The sequence below is a fragment of the Podarcis gaigeae genome, assembly GCF_964106915.1.
Source record: "Podarcis gaigeae genome assembly, chromosome: 8".
In the NCBI taxonomy this organism is placed as follows: domain Eukaryota; kingdom Metazoa; phylum Chordata; class Lepidosauria; order Squamata; family Lacertidae; genus Podarcis; species Podarcis gaigeae.
The window spans coordinates 9,135,705-9,158,864 of record NC_139684.1 but is presented as its reverse complement, the minus strand read 5'-3'; the positions used below and the strand labels follow the sequence as shown (position 1 = coordinate 9,158,864).

Sequence of the window (23,160 nt, the reverse complement as noted above, 5' to 3'; positions counted from 1 at the left end):
TGAGCACCAGGTTGGCAACTGACATCTGCATTGAGACAGGTGACTTATGTGCCAGCAAAAGACATGTGTCTTGATCTTCTACACTGCCGCACAAATCATGGACCCCTTGCTGGGAATTGTAAGAGCAAGCTACAGTCAAGCAATGTAGTTGAGATCATAGAATTGTAGTGTTGGAAGGGACCCTGGCTGTCATCTAGTCCAACCCCCTAGCAAATAGACATTCCAGTTGTGGTGACAGCTGTGCCATTTGGAGCCTAGCTTATATATCTGAGTTTCTCATGCTGCTTGTTAGGTAGGCTAGTCTAAGAGGCAATGAATGGGTCAAGTATGTCTGAGTGGGAATTTGAATGCTGGTCTCCTACTTCTTGATCGAACACCCTAACCACAACTCCATACTTGCTCTGTAATACAGTGGTACTTCGGGTTACAGACACCAGGTTACAGACACTTCAGGTTACAGACTCCGCTAACCCAGAAATAGTACCTCGGGTTAAGAACTTTGCTTCAGGATGAGAACAGAAATTGTGCTCCAGCAGCAGCAGGAGGCCCCATTAGCTAAAGTGGTGCTTCAGGTTAAGAACAGTTTCAGGTTAAGAACGCACCTCCTGAACGAATTAAGTACTTAACCAGAGCTACCACTGTAATAGAATTTGTGTCTCTTATCCGAGTTCCTTAAGGCAGCTTAGAGATAAACAAAACCTACAATATCACAATACAGGGTTTTTTATTGCATAAATTAAATCTCACAGACACCCACCAAGAAAACCCCTTTGAACACAAGTCTGGGCAGAACACAGAACAGTCCCATTCAAAGACGTGGCATCTGCAGTAAAATGTTACCTAGCTACTGGCTGAGGAAAAACACGTTAAGTATAAAATACTAAAAACCCACCTGTTTTAAAAAAAAAAAAAACAGGAAGAAAAGTTTTTACCTTGTGCAGAAGAAATGAGTAGCAAGCTCCTTGGAGAGAGCATTCCACAGGTGGGATGCAAGGCACCATCTATAAGGATCCATCTCTTGCTCCCACCCTCAAAATTTTAGCAGGAAGAAGCACTTTCAGAATGTCTCCTTGTAGATGACTTCAAGCCCCATGTAAGCTTTCTTCAGGTCCTAGGGTCTCAAGGTGTGCAAGGCTTTGTAAGTTAGAACCAGCATCCTGAATTGAGCCCAGGAGCCCAGTGACAACCTGTGTAATATCCTGATGACAATAGGGTTACTGTGGACTGGGTAGCCTGGATGGACTGTATATTTTAAGTCACAAGTACAGTAAGTCCCATTAATTTCAACTGGATGAGCTCAAGTTTGTTTACAGTTTTTATTTATAGATCTTTGAAAGTTGGACCATAGTTTTTAGTTATGTGCAATCAGGAGTACCTTGAATCAAATTCTGCTTCCATTGTGTAAAGATTTGCATGTCTTATCTACATGAAACAGCCAGTTTGTAATCAAACATGTAGTGATATGTAAATGCTGTTGGTTAGAATAAGATGTTGCCCTCTGACTATGAATTGAACATGTGAACATAGTTGCAGAGTTTGCAAAGGCAATTGTCGCTGGGGAAAACTAATGTAAATGTTTGGACATGTTCTTATTTTTTTCACTATTCAGCAACATTCTGCTTATATGATGACAGTTAAGCATCTTTTACATTTGCTGTTTGCCTTTTATCTTAATTGCTTATAAGTTGTACAGAAGCTTAATGAAGTTGTAGTACTATATTCCCCAAGGTCCTCCACCCTTTGGATGAAATCTAAGACTCTGTTCTCAACAATTTGCCATTCTGGTAGCTGAGCTAATTCTGTTAGAACAGAGGGTGTTTGCAACGTTTTAGAGAAACCTGGTGAGGTTGTCTAATCATACTCTTTATGCATCCATTTATATTTCTTGTGAACTGCCACTTTTCCAATTGCCCCATAAAGTTTTTGTTATGAAAAATACACTGGGGCTTCAGTCCACACTGTGTAATCTCAGGTAAACCGATGCCGAGCACCAGAACTTTAAACCAGTGCTACCACCACGTCACAGTGCCTATTTTAATGTTTCTGCATAGTGCTCATGCTCTCTATGTGGGCTTGGAGCTAAGAGTAAGTACAAGAATACAATATAGTATTTGCAACCTGAGCCACGTGCTCCCCTGTTCTTTCAGGCAAGAGACAAAGGGGTGCAGGAGGCTGCTATGCTCCTTCTGTGGACCCTCCAGACTAGTCTTTTTCCTGTTGGGTGTTCATTGCCTTCTCCCATTTTTGTTTACCTGTATGTATGTTTGTGGAGAAAAATTGCCTTAGGTCAATGTTTTCCCTTCTTTTAGAAATGGAGCAGTATTTCAATCATGCTCCTCCTGAATGCTAGCAAAAATTATTTGCTTGTTACCATATTGTTTTGCTCCTCTTTGGGTCACTCCTGAAGTACTCAATTATGAACTTCTATTGAGAGCTAGTTTTTTGTACCCAGCTCCTATATACCGGTATAGTCAGTGGATAGAGAGGAGTTGAGTTCTCGTCAGCCATAGACTTGGGCAAGTCCCTGTCCATCCCAGCTCTGAAAGTTGCAGTAATAGCCTGTTACTGAGTACAGTGGTACCTCGGGTTACATGCGCTTCAGGTTATATACGCTTCAGGTTACATACACTTCAGGTTACAGACTCCGCTAACCCAGAAATAGTGCTTCAGGTTAAGAAATTTGCTTCAGGATAAGAACAGAAATCGTGCTCCAGCGGCGCGGTAGGAGGCCCCACTAGCTAAAGTGGTGCTTCAGGTTAAGAACAGTTTCAGGTTAAGAACGGACCTCTGGAACGAATTAAGTACTTAACCCGAGGTACCACTGTAGTTGTGATGATGAACCAAATAAAGGTGGCAAATCCCATTTGATGTATACATAAGAAATGGGAGTAAGGCTTACACCCCTCTGTGTAATAACCCTTTAAAAAGCATCTGTAAGGTTCTTCATGAGAATGCCTTGCTGGGACAGATTAAGATTGAACCAGTTCAGCATTGTGACTTTATAATGACCAGGAAGATGACATGGGAAACGCCAGTCACTGCTATTCTCTCTCCTCCCCACCACCCCCTGCATCCAGAAGTCAGGGAAATACTGCCATAGATCATAGAGGCTTGCCATCACTATTAACCATTCAAAGAATTATCTTCCCATAATTTTTCTATTCCTTTATTTTAAAAACCCAACATAAGCTGGTGGTTGTCGCCATACACTGCTATAATAGCTTTCACAAGTTAATTTTTATGTTGTGTGAAGAGCAGCTACCTTGGGTGGTTTTCTCATCACCTTTGGAGTTGATTGTGTAGATTCTGACATCTAGTGTTGTGCAAGAAAGTAAGGGGAAGGGGGCAGATAAGTTATCCGTTCCCTTTACAGCAGTTATAATCTTAAATACCTCTATCATATTACTCTTTACTCATCTTTCTTTTTCTTGTTTTCCTCTAAACTAACCTAAACATGAAGATTGCCCCCTCAGAAAATAAGTCTGGAGTGTTTATGTATTTTATTTAGTTCATAAAATTTATACACTGCTTGATTGTAAAAAAAAGTGGTTTACAAAAAAATTAAACAATAAAATTATCTCTAAGAATAATGTTTGTGGTTTTCCCTTGTCTTACATTAGATTACCTTGACAATGGCAATAATAAAATGGCAATCCAGCAGGCAGACAAGTTGCTGAAGAAACACAAAGACCTTCACTGTGCTAAGGTAAGCTCAGGGTTTGTTTGTTTTAACATGCTAAAAAGTCAGTGTGTTCAGTCTTAAATAAACAAGGCAAGGCTCTTCTCTTTAGCTGTTGCATTGCTAGTATAGGGTGGGGAACTTGAAGCCCTGAAAATTGAAGACAGCCCTCTAGATCTCTCTGTCTCACACTTAGGACTATCCCAGGGCCATATCCCTCATTGGCACTACTCTGTGCCTTCCTCAGATGCTTTTGCCTGACTGGAATATGTCCTTGAACTGTGATAATGCCTCTTGGTTGTCTGTAGAAAGCTTTGACTTCTGCATGGCTGGAATGTAGTGTGAGCGATGCAAAAGTAAGAGTCAAAACCATTGCACCACCCACTTTTAAATCTGGCACATGGCTCCTGGAAGGTTGTCCATGTGGGAATGTGACACATGGACTGAAAGGAGGTTCTGATCCCTGGGCTGTTCTGGAAAAGAGGGATGCTTTCTGCCATGTTTACCCTTAGCTATCATGGGACAAATGGGGGTGGGAGCGTGATTGTGCTTTGACCATCACCAGTGCACAACTACAGTGGTACCTTGGGTTACAGATGCTTCAGGTTACAGACGCTTCAGGTTACAGACTCTGCTAAACCAGAAATAGTACCTCGGGTTAAGAACTTTGCTTCAGGATGAGAACAGAAATTGCGCGGCAGCTGGAGGCCCCATTAGCTAAAGTGGTACCTCAGGTTAAGAACAGTTTCAGGTTAAGAACGGACCTCCAGAACGAATTAAGTTCTTAACCTGAGGTACCACTGTACTTCTTCTTTTTCAGCTTAACCCGTGTTACTCCAGCCTTTCTGTTCCACAAACTCACAACAATGAGGTCAACTTTGCTGCCACGTTAGTCAAGCTGTTGAATAGCAACAGAGCAAAAGTTAAATGTTTTTTCAACTTTTGCTTCTATCTACGTTGACATGGCTCAGCAAAACAAGGCAATTAGGGTTGGTCAGTTGACCAAGTCAAACATACTTAAATACTGTCACATGGCAGGTATAAGACTAATTACGAGAGGGGTGAGAAACCTCTGGCTTGCAGGTGACATCTGGCACAGAACAGGTTTCCCCCACACACTTGGTGTCAGATATGGGGCATGTGTGGAAATGGCTGGATTGGTTGCCTGGCCAAGTTCCCCATGGGGAACTTGATCATGCAGCCAATCTCTGCAGAAAGCAGCTTTGCCAGCCGTATGTGCAGCACTGGGGAAGTGGCAAGCATTGGGTTGACAAAGCCCCTTGCGCTGTGGTTCTTGAGTGACTGACAGCCAGCTTGGAAGCACTGCACAAGGGAATTTTGACAGGTGGGTAATCTGTGGTCTGTGGGGGTGGAGAATGATAAGGCTCTGACCCACTGGGCCAAGAAGGTTTTCCCACCCCTACAATATAGAGAAGTCTGGAGCAGGCATGCCTGGTGGACTGCGAGTTAGAATTGGCTGGCAGTAGTGGCAGTACTACGGACAACATGGCGGGGAGGGGGCTGCTAGGTGTTGGGCACTATCTGCCAACTGATGCCCCTCCTGGAAGAATAAGATGGTTTTAATTCTCCGGAAGGGAATTAACATCACTGCTGGGAAACCCTTTAAAAGTTGCTTCTTTGATTCATGTGCAGGTTTTGAAAGCAATCGGCCTGCAAAGAACCGGGAAGCAAGATGAAGCATTCACTTTAGCACAAGAAGTAGCTGCTCTTGAACCCACGGACGATAATTCGTTACAAGCTCTGACTATCCTATACCGGGAAATGCATCGGCGTGAGTTCTTTGGTTTTCCTTCCTATTTCAGACATTTTAGAGAATGCTGTTGCCAGTGTCCTGCTTACAACAGCAGTCCTGATTCAAAAGCACTAGTGTGGCAGCCAGTTGGCACCTAATTAATGGGGAGGGGTGGTGAGGTAGCCAGTTAAGCTGCGTTGTTCTCTAGACATAATGTTTCCCATAGTATTTAATTCTGGGTTGTAGAAAATAGGAGGAGTGATGGGACAGGGTCCAGCTTTGATGGTGGAGCCCCGGCAAGCTCACCTAACAGTAGACACAGCACCAGATTGCTGGGTCTTGCTGCCATTTTAATACTTTTACAATGCTTCAGACGTAGTCTCACTCCAGGAGAAATTGGAGTGCAGCTAAACCAAGCAGCTTAGAGTGCTGGGTCAGTGGTTTTTGTTTTGTAAGGGGGGGGGGGCAAGGCAGATATTTGGGCCCCAGCAGCTTCCCATGGGAGCAAAGTACTGACACCAGTGCTAGGGAAAGGATAAAGGTACTCAACACAAATTCTGTGACAAAAGGCATGCAGAATGCTTTGTACATGCAAGTCTGGAAAAATCACAAGTGCCTGGCCACACAGGTCCCAACAAATCTGAAGCCTCATTTTAAAAAAAACAACAACTTTGTGAAGGCTTTTTTGAGTTCTGTACTCTGTACAATCAGGGTTTGGGAGAAGTCTATAGGTCCTAACCAAACACACAACCTGTTTCTTAAAATGTCTCATTTAGCGGAGCTGGTCACAAAACTCTACGAGGCAGCTGTGAAGAAAGTTCCCAGCAGTGAAGAGTATCATTCCCACCTCTTCATGGCCTATGCAAGGGTTGGGGAATACAAGAAGATGCAACAGGTAATTTACCTGAATCGGAGCTAGGTCATTTTAGCTTGAGAGTGAATACACCCCTCAGAGAGGCAACTCAACCTAAAATCGGCCTAAAGATTTGTTGACATTCCATGTGTATATGTAAACCTATTAGTAATCTGTTATGGATAAAGTCTTGTATATAAGTTCTGTTTACATAGAATTGTAGAGTTGGAAGGGACCACAAGGGTCATCTAGTCCAACCTGCTGCAATGCAGGAATCTTTTGCCCAACATGGGACTCAAACCCACAACCCTGAGCTTAAAAGTCTCATGCTCTACCAACTGGCCATGTCCTCCACTCATAGAAAACGCTTACTCTGAAACCTTTTTAAAAATTTTACGACTTTGGTTTAAAATACTTGTGATTTGAGGTGCATTTAAGTGCTTTGCATTTGCATTTAACCTGTAATGTTTGAAAAAACGTGTAAAGAGACAGTGTCATTAATGTGATGGACCCATGAAATTAATTTATGGACCTAGTCTAGCAAATCCTTTATCCTGTGAGTAGCACTACCTAAAAGCATCAGCTTGCTATGTGCATTTATAACAGATGCATTCATATCAATATATGCACACTTAACTCAAAGGTATAATCATCTTGTAATATCAGGCTTTGCAAATGTGCAAAATGCAAGTAAGCAGACTTGTTGACTTTAGTGTATCCGCACCTGACTATGAGAGGGAGGGGGGGTGAAGAGAGAAACACCTATATTAAATACGATGATCTAGCTATGTGTTGAGTGCCATTATCAGCAAAATTGAATCCAGAATTCGTTATTGTGGGGAAGCTGTTGTTCAGGAAACTTGTCCACCGTTACTGATCTTCTCGTTAAGGAATTCCTGAAATACTGCCAGTTTACTTGGAACATATTTTGATGGGTTCTGGTTTGTTAAAAGGAAGAGTTTCCTGTTGTGGTTAACAGGTTTGAGCAAACGAGTCTTGTATTTAACACAATGGTACACAAATTCAAAGACAAGTAAATTAGTCCATGGATAGTCAAACCGAAACCATTCCTCTCTCAGGTGTTTCTAATAAGAACTTTCAGTGGGTCTCCTTTACTACAGGCTGAAGTATAATGATTTATTTATACCTCCTTCTTTTTCAGGCTGGAATGGCACTTTATAAGATTGTTCCCAAAAACCCTTACTATTTTTGGTCTGTGATGAGCTTAATTATGCAGGTGGGTACAGTGTCTCAAGGGAGATAACATTTCCTTGAAAATAATCTGCCCTTTTTCTGTTTTATTTTCTGTGTGAAGATGCTCAGTACGTTTTGAGGGTAGACTCTGTACTGCAAGTGCATCACACATTGCCAGTATACTGCAAGCGTTGTAAAGCAGAGTAGCCAATGTGGTGCACTCCAGATGTTGTTTTACTCCCAACTCCCATAGCCACTGGCCATGCTGACTGAGACTGATGGGAGGCCCCAAAACATCTGGAGGGCACTACATTGGCTACGCTTATCACAGAGCTTGTTTGCAGGTTGGAACTGGAAGTTTGTCATCTTAGATGGGGCATATTGTGAGATAACAGAGAATTCGAGAAGTCTTAACCAGATGCCCTTCAATACCCCCTCAGGTCATAGATGGATCACTCCTCCACTCCAAGTATGATTGTAGCAACAGGGTATGAGAGGGATTGAGACAAGCTCATAGCCCGCCTCTCTCGCTTCAGTCTATAATTATTCTCCTAAATGAGTTCTGAGGTTGTTACTTGAGATTGACTATTGGTGTAAATCTGGAGTTCAGCCAAGCAATAGCCTATCAAAGGCCATTGGCAGAATCCTTTTGCAGTCTGTCTGAAATCAACAAGAGAACTGGCACACTGCATTACTAGTTCATTTCAACTACCGTATTTTTCGCTCTAGAAGACGCACCCGACCATAATTCACACCTAGTTTTAGAGGAGGAGAACAAGAAAAAAATATTCTCTCCCTCTCTGCGCAGCACCTCTTCAGCGAAGCGGCAGGAGAAACGGAGCCCTTTCCATTTCTCCTCCCGCTTCGCTGAAGGGGCGCTGCGCGGAGAGGGAAAGCTGCATAGCACCTCTCCAGCGAAGCAAAGCCAGGAGAGCAAGAGGGATCGTTCCCTCTTGTTCTCCTGGCTTCAGCAAAAGCAACACGAAGCCTCCGGAGCGCAGCGGGAACAGTCCCGCTGCGCTCCAGAGGCTTTGCGTTGCTTTCGCTAAAGCCATGGAGCCTGCATTCACTCCATAAGACGCACACACATTTCCCCTTACTTTTTAGGAGGGGAAAAGTGTGTCTTATAGAGCGAAAAATATGGTAACTTAGCAATTCATTTTCTTCATTTTTTGTGTGATGCAATCCCAGAACATAATCAACACTATTTCCTTGTGGGTGAGAGGAGCATGTTTACTGAGCAAAACCTTCAACTAATTTTTCCTAAGTTTGCCAGAATGTTCACTTGTTTATCGGAGCATTCACAGCAGCTGAAAACTTTTGACTGGGCCCATAGTTGAGAGGACAGAGCATATGTTTTGCCCACAGAGAGTCATCCGTTCAGCCTCTGTTATCTCCAGTAGCTAAGCTAGGAAAGAATGGTTGCCAGTCAGAGTGGAAAGTGCCATGCTAGATGAAACAATGGTTGATTCTGTATAAGGCAGCTCTATATGTTCTTCTTTTTCAGTCTATATCTGCACAGGATGAAAATCTCTCAAAAACCATGTTTTTGCCTCTAGCTGAAAGAATGGTAGAAAAAATGGTGAAGGAAGAAAAAATTGAAGCTGAGGCAGAAGTAAGATATATATTTTTTAAAAAAACTAATTGTTGATGTAATTAATTCAGCTTCTGCTATCACTGAATTATTACAGCTAGCTTTTGAATAGTTTATTTTGCATGTTACAAGCAAATGGAAGGTGTGGCTTAGAAGAGGCACATTGCTAAGGTAGAAATTAAGGGGTACTTGAACATGCCCCAGATTTGGATTAATCCTTCTCCAAAACTTGATGGGATTCTACTCTGTTGGTTACAGCTCCTTTCAACCTTGCCAGGATAATCTGGATATCTGTAAAAGTGCTGGTGGCCTGGGTACGCGGCAGAGAAGATCTGAGTAGTTTCAAGGGGCCCATAACTGGATTAAATGAATTGGCTTTTGATACAAAAGCCTTTCTGTCTTTCCCTGCAAACCCTATGCAGAGAGATGATTACTGATCAGGTGTGAGTCCCAGCTGCTTTTTCTGTTGACCAGAGTGGCTACCCTCTTAACAAGAGTAAGCAACAGTGCAGAATGTGGAGTTTTGTTTTTAATTCCTCAGATTTGCCCTGTGTTTCCTGCCCACCTCTTTATTTGGCATTTTGTCTTCCTGAGGCTTTGGGTTTTGGAGCAAGGAGGCATTTCAACCACTAGTGGGCCACTATCTTTGCAAGGCCAGCCTATCAAAATGTAGCAATACAAACAAGTTTAAAGTTAATAGGTGGATAAGAATAAGATAGAACAAAGAGTTAGAGGGGTAACGCTAAAGATAAATTATTAGTTTTCTTCCAATTTGTCGGGTAGCATAGATTTTTCACTCCACTTGAATATGCTCTCTTTAAAAAGACAGTTGCAGAGACTGCTTCTGGTGGTCACCTCACTGCCTCTTGTTTCAGTTGCATCCTCTTTCTCTTAACTTCCACAGGTTGAGCTTTACTACATGATTCTAGAACGCTTGGAGAAATACCAGGAAGCTCTGGATGTTGTGAGAGGAAAATTAGGAGGTAGTGTACCGCACACTTCTTAAAGCGGCTAGATTAAATGTCCTTGACTCTGCGATGTTGTGGGGAAGGTACAGGGGAGTACCATACGCCCAGAGAACCTGTCATTGTGCCATGGGTGTGGTTGAGTCCACTGAACACATTCTCTTGACTTGCTCTTCTTATGCAGAGCTTAGACAAAATTTTATAGACCCACCCCTATGTCAATTTAGCTTCCTACCCGGAGAAGATCAGGTTTTACACTTGCTGAATAATGTCACTAGAGCTATACCTTCCTTGGTGGCCAAATTTTTTTTTTTTAGCTTTTAAGCGTCGCAAGACTACAATTGACTGTATTGATATGGAGCTATCTATTTAGCCCATTTTAGTGTTGGCTAAGTTCTAAAATCTTCCTGGATGTTTTAACTGTGTATTGACAAATGTACTTTTTTCTGACTGATGGTCGAATAAAAAGGTTGATTTTGGAGGTAGTGTATCTCTTTTTCAAATTTGACAACTGGCAAGTCTCAGTGGTTTGTAGACAAAGGTGCAGCTTCCATATTTGGAGACAGCACCCCTCTAAATACCAGCTGCTGGGGGGTGAAACAGCAGGTGGTGATTGCTGCTGTCGTGTTGTTTGTAGGCTTTCAAAAGGCATCTTGTTACCCAGATGCTGAACTAGATAAGACTTTTTGCCCAGCACGGATAAAAATAAATGATTTTTAAAAGTTAAGCCAGACTTCCATATATGTTTCAAATCAGTTATGTGACATATTCCTTCAAAGTAGCCTGATTCACATTATGTGGGCGCGATAAATCTCTAGTGATAATCTCTTAATTGAATCTATGACCCTCCGTTAAGTAAGTAGAGTTAATGCTTTCTATTCAGCATACGCAATTATGCTGATTAGAGCAAACTACAGACAAAACCGTCTGGCTTTGAAATCGAGCAATATAAACACAACACAGTAGGTCATGTTTTGTATTTATTGTGAACATTTAAATAAATATGTAGACTCTTGTCAAATGAAGAACATGGACATTTACTCCATGTTACAGCAAAGCACTGCTCTGCACATAGTTTGGGCACTTGTAATCCATTGCACAAAGGATTGCCAGCCGTTTAACTTTCACTATGTTATCTCACAGACTCTCTGCACATTGTTTCATGTGCGTATATGAAGTTCTCTCCTGCCCACCCTACTCCAGGCATTTTGCATTATTTGGTAAAGTAAAACAGCCTTCCGAGTAAGCCCATCTAAGTTTCTTTTATGTTTCTAGCCTGCCTGTGGCCTTATCTGTTTGGGGGCAGGGGGAAGAGATTGCTTTTGCGATTAAGACTTTGTGAATTTATGGCTCTTTTTGTTTCATTTAGAGAAGTTAACCAGTGAGCTCCAGAGCAGAGAGAACAAGTGCATGGAGATGTACAAAAAGCTGGGCAAGTGGCCAGAATGCAACGCACTATCCAGGAAACTTCTGCTGAAAAAGTGAGTGGGAGTTTCAGCTCCTGTTTTTTGTTTTTGTTTGTTTGTTTGTTTTTGGTCCTTAACCAAACTGAAGCAAAAGGTATTATCTCCTCCATCGCCACTACTGCACCATCCTATTCCCAAGGCAAATAAGCAAGTAGTTTGTGACAAGCCCAAAGGAATATCTTCTTGTTCTTCCTCATCTAAGAGCCTAAATCTGTTTATATCTCCACCCCCATCCAGCCAGGATGTGAGGCGATGGGATGCTTGTCCTATTAAACAGGCTTGAATGGATCCACCCTACTTCCACTGGCTGAAAGAAGCACTTTCAGTTACAACAAGAGCCGCCAGAGACTTTGATAGATTTGGGGGCAGTTTGGAAAACTTGCCTTCCCTCCTAAGGTCAACAAAAAGGAAGTTTTCGTTTTTTAAAGAGCAAGTAGCAATGGGAACCTTGAGAGAAAGTCTAGTTCAGTGGTAGAGCACTTACTTTGCATATGAAAGGTCTGGGGAAGTCTCCCTGTTTGAAACCCTGGAGAACTGCTGCCGGTCAGTGTAGAATACAGTGGTACCTCGGGTTAAGTACTTAATTCGTTCTGGAGGTCCGTTCTTAACCTGAAACTGTTCTTAACCTGAAGACCACTTTAGCTAGTGGGGCCTCCTGCTGCTGCTGCTGTGCCGCCGGAGCACGATTTCTGTTCTCATCCTGAAGCAAAGTTCTTAACCTGAAGCACTATTCCTGGGTTAGCGGAGTCTGTAACCTGAAGCGTATGTAACCCGAGGTACCACTGTACTGAGCTGTATAGGCCAGCGTGGTGCAGTGGTTAGAGTGTCAGACTAGGGCCTCAAATCCTCCACTCAGCCAATAACCTCACTGGGTAACCTTGGACCACTCACTCTGAGCCTAACCTACCTCACAGGGTTGTTGTGATGATAAAATGTGGAGGAGGAGAACTATGTTCACCACTGTGAGCTTCTTGGAGGAAAGGTGGGGTATAAATGTAACAAATAAATTGGTCTGGCTTGGTGTAAGGCAGCTTCCTGTGTTCCTGATAAGCATTAGTAAAGCAGCATCCTGACTTTTATAATGGATAAGAACAGGTTTCAGTGTCCCCCCTGCTCTGCCCTGTCATCATATACAATGGTATCTAAAATATAGTAAATTATGAGATTTTAACTCACCTCTTTGAGATAAGCATTCCTCCCAGACCATTGCTGTGGGAGAGTCTGGGGACAAGTGGGAGGGAGATAGCTTCCCTCTGAATGTTTAGCTTCCATTAAAAATATTTTTTTTAAAAAAATGATATTTATTAGAGTTTCAAAAAGAGTTACAGAGGTAAAAAAAGAAATAAAAATAGAAAAAAGAAACAAAAGATACAAAATACAGAAAAAATAAAAACCATTAAAAATAACTCCATCTTTCCCTATCTTGCCTTTCATTCACTTATTTCCCTGACCTCCTCACACCTCCCTTTTTTGTGTTCCAGTTCAAATGGTTACTTCAGCAAATCCTTTCCCTCTTTGTTTTTATCTTATTTCTTTATCTTAATATATTATAACTTTACATTTTCACCTGTTAACAATCCATTTTTACATACTCCTTTTTAACATTGCTGCTAAAACCACTTAATTTCATTCCGTCATCATTTTAACATTCATTAATTTTGCAATGTTTCTGTAAATAATCTTTAAATTTCTTCCAATCTTCTTCCACCAACTCTTCTCCCTGGTCTCGGATTCTGCCAGTCATTTCCGCCAATTCCATATAGTCTGTCACCTTCATCTGCCATTCTTCCAGAGTGGGTAGATCTTGTGTCTTCCAACTTCCATTAAAAATATCAAAAGGGTCTAGCTCTTTCACACAGGGAGATCAATAAGGAAAAACATGGTCATTGTTCTCCTCAAGTGCTTTGCAAGAAGTCAGCCTTCACTCACCTCTCAAAAGCCTGGCTTGTAAATAGAGAGGTACTGTGGTGGTTGACAAATACAAGAACTAGTTTGTTTGTCATTTAATTTATAGGAAAATTTGTTGGACTGTTTAATTAAGTTACTTTTACTGTTGCCCCCCCCCCCAATCTATTAGGTGTTGAAAGAGAAGGCCTCTGTTGGCAGAGTATTCCTAAAGGCTGGGCTAGTGACACTAAAGGCTCAATATTTTCACTGGTGCATTTTTTTGTTAGGGATGCTTATCTTAAGTTGCCTTTTCTTTAAGACATGAAAGGCAACAGACATGAAGCTGTTCTTATCTTCCTTGCTAGGATAATACTAATGAATCTCAGGACACTTTTACCTTCCGTCACATGAGAGAGAGAGAGAAGTTGTTTTACACTGTGCTCAGTTCTTCTGCTTGCCTCTTTTCTGTTTTAGCCCAGATGATTGGCAGTTTTATATGATCTATTTCGATTCCATCTTTCAACTGATTGACGCAGCCTGGACTCCCCCAGCAGAAGGAGAGCAGTGAGTGTCTTACTCTCTTTTGAGGGCTTTGAGTGTTTGTCTCTTTTTAATTGAAATATTTGCATAGTAAGGGGGCTTTGAGAGTAGAGAAATAGGAGCTCATTTCCTTAGTACACTTGGCTGTTAGTTCGTTACTCCCAAACCACAGCACCAGCTTTTGCCTGTGTCTGGATCCTATGTCATCTAGGAAGAAATGTCTTGAAAGGACCAAATGAGTGCCCAGTGCATCAACTCACGTGTAAAAATTCAGATGTTTCTACTCATCTCTTGTAGCCAGGGGCATGAGATACTTCTATCTTCTTGAATACTTTAGTAGTTCAGATCTTGATCCAAAATGAGTACTGGGTTTGCATGTAACACTCAGCCATGGCTGACACAAACCCAAGGTTTATAAGAAACAACAAATTATGGTTTACAAGTGTGATCAGTTTGTGGTTGACAAATCATAATTAAGCTCCTGACTAGGTTTGGACAATCAAATAAAGCATGGTCTAATACCCCTAGTTTATTAAAACATGGTGTGGTGTTACATGTGAACCCTGCCAGTGACATCATAGACACCAGCTTTCCTTTCCTCTTACGCTACCTAATTTTTAACCAGTTTTTGGCAGACACTGAAAGACTTGCAATAGTCATTTGTTCATTCATTCAAACCAAAATTGGTTTAAGGTAACAAGAAAACAGAACCTGCCTTTCATCAGTGGGAACAATCCACACAGCATCGAAACAATATTACACAATGATAATAATAGCAACACAAGTAAATAAAATATAAGCCACAAATTTAAAACCAAGAAACAAAAAGGCATCAGTCTGCACTTTGCTTCTAAGATACCTCGGCAAATAAAGTCTTAAACTTTCACCAAAAATAATGTGATGCTGGTGCCGGATAGATTCCCTTCAAGAAGGTGTTTTAAAGTCGGGGCGTCAATACAAAAAGCTCTCTCCTTTGTAATTCATAACATTCCTCCCCTAAAGAAGGTGCTTGGAGCTTTACCTCTAAACTCCCACATGGACATGGGTTCAGACAGAATCGTTTCATTTCTTCCTTTTAATGAGTGTCACAGACACTCCTCTGCATGCCAGCTGGGATGTAGGCAAAGTTCCGGTTTCAGCATCAGCCAAAGGTTTGTCGCGGTTTTCACCTTACTATACATACACCCAGCTGGTTGCTCCAGCTGTCTCTTGGCTTATGAACACTTTGAGGTCAAAATAAGAGGAGGACTCTGGTCAAGCCTTCGCTGCTCTTCAAATGCGGAGGAGACTTTAAAACAGGTATGAGAAACCTGCAGCTCTCTGGATGTTGTTGGGCTTTCAACTCCCAACATGCCTGCCCATTGGTCATGCTGGCTGCAAGGGCTGATAGGAGTTAGAGTCCCAAGAACATCTGGATGGCCATAATTTCCTCATCCCTGGGTTAAAGGGCCCTTGGCTTGTGCAGGGAGAAATACGGTAAAGAATGGGGGTGGTAAGGAAGTGGGGGCTTTGAATTGGAGGGGCTTTGAATTGGAGCTATACTGGGAGGCAGGAAGCTGCCATGAGTGGTATTGAGCCCCTGGACCTGCAGTTGCCCATTCTCATCCTAAAAAGTCATGTTTTTTTACATGTTACATGCTAGGCTCTGGTGGGCAGGGTAGCAGCAATGCAGCATCCCATTCCTTGATCAGAATTTCACAAAAAGGCCGTTTGCAGGCACTGGAACTCATACATCCTTTTTGTGGACAGCTCTCTCGAAGGCGAAGTGCATCACAGCACAGAGCAAGCCCTGGCTTTCATAGAGCAGAGGATAACACAAGAAGCCAACAGCTCCCGGCCACTCCGGGGACCTTTCCTCGCCCGACTGGAGCTGATCAGGCGCTTGCGGCACAGAGGCTGCAGTGAAGAACACAAATTGGGTAAGGGCCACTAATGGGATGCCAAATTGAGCCTCACGGGGAGAGGGTGTGAAAGTAGAACCAGGGCTCCGTCCTGGGATTGCCGCAGCTGATGTAAACTCTGCACAAGAATTGCAGAAATCCACCCATGCTTTGGGGAGAGGATTGTTTGTCTTCTATTTTAATCCTTGGCGTGGAGAGGCAGCTTGTGAATGGTAAATATTTAGATGGTAACACACTGGAGCCTCAAGAATTGCTGCAGCACAAGGAACGCTAAAACTAGCTTTGTGTGTGTGTATTATTAGTGCTTTAAGAGTTGTTTCCCTACTGAGAGTGAAGTAGAATCCCTTCAGTAGTTGGAGAAATAGTTCGTGCAGCACATTCTTCACAAATTGTCAAGTGAGATGTATTTGCATCCCTGCTGTTTTTTTTTTAAAAACTTAAAAATCTAAATGGAAATTTACTGGGCAGATGGGAGTTCATGTCCTTTTAAAAAGAAGCAAGTAGGGATCTGCAACAAGATGTTGCAGTGTGACCACACACACTAATATAGCCTGGAACCTTTAGTATTGTTCAGGACTCTTGACTTAGGTGGGGGATGAGTTTCAGGAGTAGGGAAGGGATAAGAATACTTCTCTCCCCCAACTCCAAGGCCTTTTGCTGTCCCACCTGCCTCAAAGATCTCATAGCTTTATAGTGGGGTGGGGGGCATACAGTTCAGAGATAGACAAGGAATCCTTCCCTCAAACTCCCCACACATACACCAGATATTTGCTATGATATTTACTTTATTTGTTGGTTGCTTGAAAAAGTCAAATTCCTCCTTTTTCTTTGCCCCCCCCTTTTCTTTTGGAGGATTGTATGGATGGTTCACAACTATTCAGTGTCTCAAACTACAGACTTGAGTTCCACTGCCTTCCTGATTTCTTTGAGCCCTTTTTAGGAACATAGGGTAAAGGTAAAGGGACCCCTGACCATGAGGTCCTGTCGTGACCGACTCTGGGGTTGCGGCGCTCATCTCGCTTTATTGGCCGAGGGAGCCGGCGTACAGCTTCCGGGTCATGTGGCCAGCATGACTAAGCCGCTTCTGGCGAACCAGAGCAGTGCACGGAAACGGCGTTTACCTTTCTGCCGGAGCAGTACCTATTTATCTACTTGCACTTTGACATGCTTTTGAACTGCTAGGTGGGCAGGAGCAGGGACCGAGCAATGTGAGCTCACCCCGTCGCGGGGATTCAAACCGCCGACCTTCTGATCAGCAAGTCCTAGGCTCTGTGGTTTAACCCACAGCGCCACCTGCGTCCCTTTTTAGGAACATAGGAAGCTGCCTTATACTATTGGTCCATATTGCTCACTCTTGTCTGCAGTGACAGGCGGTTGCTCCTCTAGGTTTCATCAGACTGGTGACATGCCCAGCCTTGCCTGGAGATGTCAGGGATTAAACCTGGGACCTTCTGCATGCAAAGCACATGCTCCACCACTGAACTATGGCCATTTGCATTTTCTCCTCCCTCCATTGTCTCTCTCTCTAAGCTCAGTTGCCACCAGCAATTTGTAAGCTCACAGGCTCCTGTCATGCAGTTATTGCTATTAGAGGGAATGGTATATTCCAGTGATGGTGAACCTCTCAATTTGGCCCATGCAGCTGTTTTGGGCTTCACTTTGCCTACCGTCAGGTGCAGAACAGGTTAAGCTGAGGATATAAAGAGACAATGGGAAGTCTCAGAGTGCACTCTTGATTGTTGCCCCTGCTTGCATTCAGCACTGTTTAAGTTTGTCTATGAGTGCAAGCCTTGCTGCGTTTGGGTGGAGTCTCTTCTACTCAGATCTGCATCTAATGCAAGCAAGGGCTAGAAAGGGACAATAAGGAGGGCACTCCAAGCCACATGCTCCTGATTGTTCCTTTGGAGCCTCAGCTTGCATTCTGCACACTTTAAATTTGTCACTGAATGCAAGCCCTGCTGCTTCTAGGTGGAATCACTTCTACCTGACATCACTTGCCATCATGTGGTTGACAGTGGGCTGCCCTGTCCACCTGTGAAATGTGGCCTCTATTTGAACTCTGTTTGAAGATTGGCCACTACTTGAACTGGCTTGCCTAACAAAAGGATAAAATAATAGGCCAGTAGCACCTTCTTCAGGTATCTGAAAAAGTGTGCATGCACACAAAAGCTCATACCAAGAACAAACTTAGTTGGTCTCTAAGGTGCTACTGGACTATTCTTAAAATTTAAAAATATATTTCTACTGTGGGTGGCGCTGTGGTCTAAACCACTGAGCCTAGGGCTTGCCGATCTGAAGGTCGGCGGTTCGAATCCCTATGACGGGGTGAGCTCCCGTGGTTCGGTCCCAGCTCCTGCCCACCTAGCAGTTCAAAAGCACAGCTAAGTGCAAGTAGATAAATAGGTACTGCTCTGGTGGGAAGGTAAACAGTATTTCCGTGCGCTGCTCTGGTTCGCCAGAAGCAGCTTAGTCATGCTGGCCACATGACCTGGAAGCTGTCTGCAGACAAACGCTGGCTCCCTCGGCCTATGGAGTGAGATGAGTGCTGCACCTAGAGTCATCCGCTACTGGACCTAACGGTCAGGGGCACCTTTAGCTTTACTGCGTCAGACCAGCACGACTACCTACCTGAATCTAACAAAAGCAGTTCCCCATCTTAGTTGTATGCCCAAATTGTTGTATTTATGTCTGTGTGTAGAGGCACGTTTGCCAAGGGAGAAGATAACAGAGTTCAGAAAGAAGATAGTGTACCATAACCTGTATTTCCACTCCCTCCACCCCCACAAAGAGTGTTTGTGGCTGGCATACCTCTAGCAGTATAAGCATAGCAGGCAAAGGGTGGCAGGAGGCAGAGAAGAAAACTGTCCTCCATCCCTTCCCCATTTGTAGAACTCTCCATCTCTCCCACCCTCAAGCCAGAGAGAGTGTGCCAACAGAGGATATGTTAAAAATGAAAACACTCAGTTAAAATTGTAAGCTTTACTCAGAAAATGAAACCTCTCTGTTCTAACTTGCTATACTCCTCGCATGTTGCCTTCTCAATTGTATGCTTGATTTTCCTTCAATTATTTGGAATCATCTTTGTTTACCACCTAAGCTTCCTAATTCATCATGATAGTCTTAAATTACTACTGTATTAAATTCCAAAGTACACCAGGGAGTCATGTCAGTTCAATAAGAGATGCTAAGGTGTAGATATGTCACTTCCCTTCAGTTATCTGTTTTACTGCTGAAAAACGTCTTAAATCACTGCTCTTATACTTGTAAGGTGATCCAGAAGAGCTGATGTTCCAATATTTCAAACAATTTGGGGACAAACCCTGCTGCTTTACTGATCTCAAGGTGTTTGTAGATCTTCTCCCACCAACTCAATATACAAAGGTAAGTTTGTTGGTCATTTGTTTGCTGATCTTTTCTCTTCCTTTTCAGTACACCATGATTGTATTATTTGTTCCAGTGATTGAAATATACAATTAAGGCAAAACGTTTTGGGTGCAGCTTGGGATTATGCAGAAATTTGAAGGCCTGTGTGCTCCTGCCCCAGCTCAAGGCAATCTGACTAAAGATGCTGTTTTATCTATTTTTTTATCTACTGCTTTTTTTTCTAGTTTCCCTCTGTTTCCTATGCTGTGCAGGGCAGCGAGGGCCCTGTCCCAATATTCAAAAGAGCAAAAGAGACTTTGCTGTCAGGAGTAGCTGTACTGAGTGATTTCAGCAGCTGGAAATCCTGGTGCTTAACTCATTGTTCTTCTAAGCCCCTGTGGCTAGAGGGTTAAATGTGCAAAAGAAAAAACCTGGCCTGGCAGGCTGTAAACAAAACTGCTGAGAACTATGGTCCCAGCACTATTGAGGTTAAGAGGGGTTTTTTGTTGTTCTTTTGCTAGCTCCAATGTGGCTCTCGCCAAAGGTCACTGAGCAATTGCGTGTAATCCAGCAGATGCCATTTCTAAGCAGGTTGTAAACATCAGTACATTAAAACAAATCTTACTTCAAAATATTAGGATAGATGTTGCTGCCTTATGCCACTTCAGCAGGAGTCCCCATTGCCCAATATTGATGGCAGCAGCTTTCTAGGATCACAGGTGGAAGGTGACTACCCTGCCCTGAAATCCTAACCTGTTGCCTTATACCTGCTGATGGTCCCTTAATTAAAAGCCTTATGGGAAGGGAAAGCATCATTGTAACTCCTCGAAAATTTCTCTCCCTTACACACTTGATGCAGGCTTTCGAAGGCAGGAATTTTGGCTTTCCAAGGCAACGTCATGTGTAGGGTTTTGTCACTTAAGAGTGAAATCTGAGATCTGGCGCTGAATTGAATATTGTGAGTTTTTAGAAGTTTTTTTTTTTTTGAAAGTGTGTTTCTCTTAGGACTGCAGAGAGACTCAAGAAGGTGGCAGTGTTTTAGAGGAAGAGGGCACTATATAGCCACCGATTCCCTAGCTAATGCCACTCATCTCACTATTTGTTTGTTCATTGGTTTCTTTCGTTGTATCCATGGGGGAGGGGAGAGTAGGGTGCCATTTGCTTCCCCTACAATGCCAGCTTTCCCCAGTTGGTGCCCTTGAACAAGAACAAGTGATATTGTGCAGCGGTTTTGAGTATATTCATTGAAAATATTTGTCCCCATAGATGATAAGAATTTGAGAATTCTGCCCTTTCTTCACAATGTTCCTAACCAAACAAGCCTACACCATGCCCTTGCAAAACCCAGTGCAGAACAGTTTCTAGCTGGAAAATTTAGGTGTTTTCTGTTCTCAACCAGGCTTTTGCAACCTGGTGCCCTCAAGGTATTTTGATGGGAGGTGTAGTCCAAAACACTTGACGGGCAGCAGATTGCACAAGGCTGATGTAGGCATACCACCTGCTTATATATTTTGAAACTTCTGCTGCACATTTATTTTCTTAGCGCATTTTAGCCTTGCTCTTCAGCTGCAGCGGTTTCCTAAATGGTTTAAACAATAATATAAAAAGCCAATCCCAGTTTACAGGGCTTAGATTATGAAAAATACAAGGACCACCAGCAGCTTTATTTATAACAACGGATGTAAATCTTTCCAAGGCAGCTTACAAGTAACATTTAAAATGTAAATGTTTTCTAGTATAACAATGCAAGAAAACCCCATGCAATAAAAATGACACCCTTCCCTCATAAGAATAATATATTAAGAGCAGCCAAATATACCCTGCCATAACTGGGCATGCATTGCCAGACGTTGCATGCCGGAATCAGTTTCTGATATGTAAAGGCACCCCCTGTTTCTACAAAACAGCTTTCCATTCGTTTTCCATTCAGTTCTGCTAACTGTTTAGTCAGCTTTTCCATGTGAGCCAGAGTCCAAACTTTTCGTCTCCAAGCAGACAACTGCAAATTATCCAAACCAAATTTGGAGCAATCAGTAGACGAGCTGCAACCAGTAGAAAGGTGATCGGTTATTTGAGGAGAAGGTCCTTCTGTTCATCCTTAAATTTTGTTGTTCAGGCCAGTTGTGGGGTACATTGAACAGACTGTTTGGTGATCAAGCTTTTCCCCTAGTTTTCAATTGCATTTTTAAAAACCAGAAAACACAGTAATCAACACATACAGATTCATTAGAATCCTCCCCATAGGGCAGCTGGTGGTAGATGCAAAAGGAAAAAGGGGTGAGGAAGAAAGAAGAAAAGCAGACTCAGGTGCTAATTCTTAAAGTTTTCATAATGACCAGGTGGAATGGAAACATTTCGGGGGGCGGGGAACCAAAGGTAACTGGTCTCAGCAGCACTGATGGGATCTCTCTGCCATCCCTGCTAGGTATTGCAAATGTAACATTTCCTTTTCCCTCCCCCACAGTTCATCAACCAGTTGCTGGGAGTCATCCCCCTGTCTGCACCAGCAGAAGAGAAACTTGCACTACCAGCTAACATCAAAGCTTTGCAACAACACTTGTGTGTCGTGCAGTTGACAAGGTTGCTCGGCCTCTACCACACCATGGACAAAGCCCAAAAACTGGGAGCCATCCAGGACTTGATGTCACGATATCGGCATGGACTGAATTTTGGTAAGGAGGGCTTGAATCTAGCCTAAATGTCAGACCACTTCACTGTTCTTGGGGAAAATCCTAATAATTACTGTACTTTTCTGTGTATAAGACTAGTTTTTTTATTATAAAAGAATGTTAAATAATTGGGGTCGTCTTATACAAGACCAATCTCCCCCCTCCCATTTTCTCAATTTTTTAGTCCTCAAAAATTGGGGGCGTCTTATACATGGGTGTGTGTTATACATGGAAAAATATGGCATTTCCTCTGCCTCTTACCATGTCATTGCTATTGGCTTACTTCAGCCCCCTGATGCATTTAATCCTTCCTCTGAGGAATTCTAGAGTAGAGTCTAATGGATTCCTACTTATCTTCAGGGATGGAACTGCATCAGATATCTTACATGGTTTGCTTGGTTTTTAATGGATTTTGCTTTGACAAACTGAAAAAGTTACTTTAGTCAGAGAAGGATTATAAGCAGATGTGGTTTAACTGTTTATTAGTTAAATCTTAGGTAAAGGGTCTATGCTGATTTCCAGAAATAAGAAATTGGCTGGCATTCAACTAAGTTTTACTCAAGAGTAGAGCCACTGAACATGACTAAGGTAGGTTCATTACTTTCAATAGCTCCACTCTTAAGTAAAACTTAGTTAAATACGGCACATAGGGTGCAATGCTAGGCACGCTTAACTGTTAGATTATGTTCCATTGAATTTAGTGGGGCAGACTCCTGTGTAAATATGCAAGAAGTACTGTAGTTACTTGCTAAACAATACCTTTTGTAAGCCAAGTGTTGTTTAAAATTCTAGACCCACAGGTTTTTCAGTTACATTGCTTGACTTTGTTTTTCCATAGGAAAATCTTGTTTGAAAACAGAGTTGCAGTTTTCCGACTACTACTGTCTGCTTGCTGTTCACTTGCTCCTTGACATCTGGCTAGAGGCAGGTATGTCCTTACATGCTCCACTGCATGCATGCACATAGAGATTTCAGCCCACAACGGCTCAAGCATTGGTTTGCAGCCGTATGAACAAAAGCCAGTGTGGTTAGAGCAAACTTCCTTCACCTTGGCCCTCCAGATGTTTTGAGACTACAATTCCCATCATCCCCAACCACTGGTCCTGCTAGATAGGGATCATGGGAGTTGGAGGCCAAAAACATCTAGAGGGCCGAGGTTGAGGAAGCCTGAGTTAGAGTTTTGAACTAAAACCTGGGAGACCAGGGTTCAGATCCCTACTTGACCCTGAAGCTCACTGTGTGTGACCTTTGGTCACTTGTGCTTTTTCTGTGGCTGCTCCCAGATTGTGGGATTCC

At 42.8% G+C, this 23,160-nt stretch overlaps 1 protein-coding gene across 6 annotated transcripts in view; it reads left to right on the top strand.

Annotated features, from left to right (window-relative positions):
- NAA25 (N-alpha-acetyltransferase 25, NatB auxiliary subunit) overlaps nucleotides 1–23,160 on the top strand; it is a 38,762-nt gene that overhangs the window by 4,175 nt on the left and 11,427 nt on the right. For 5 of the 6 annotated variants that reach the window (XR_014567014.1, XM_083750167.1, XM_083750168.1 and 2 more), the window contains exons 2-13: nucleotides 3,621–3,706; nucleotides 5,333–5,471; nucleotides 6,209–6,327; nucleotides 7,448–7,522; nucleotides 8,987–9,094; nucleotides 9,978–10,056; nucleotides 11,408–11,519; nucleotides 13,866–13,955; nucleotides 15,681–15,850; nucleotides 19,101–19,213; nucleotides 21,660–21,867; nucleotides 22,703–22,792. Coding sequence is in view for 5 of the 6 variants with exons in the window: in XM_083750167.1 (XP_083606293.1) it covers nucleotides 3,621–3,706; nucleotides 5,333–5,471; nucleotides 6,209–6,327; nucleotides 7,448–7,522; nucleotides 8,987–9,094; nucleotides 9,978–10,056; nucleotides 11,408–11,519; nucleotides 13,866–13,955; nucleotides 15,681–15,850; nucleotides 19,101–19,213; nucleotides 21,660–21,867; nucleotides 22,703–22,792 (1,389 nt within the window). In the remaining variant the exon portion in view is untranslated. Of the gene's footprint in view, nucleotides 1–1,069; nucleotides 1,094–3,620; nucleotides 3,707–5,332; nucleotides 5,472–6,208; nucleotides 6,328–7,447; nucleotides 7,523–8,986; nucleotides 9,095–9,977; nucleotides 10,057–11,407; nucleotides 11,520–13,865; nucleotides 13,956–15,680; nucleotides 15,851–19,100; nucleotides 19,214–21,659; nucleotides 21,868–22,702; nucleotides 22,793–23,160 lie in introns of those variants that run through there. The other variant, XM_083750169.1, reaches the window with a different exon arrangement.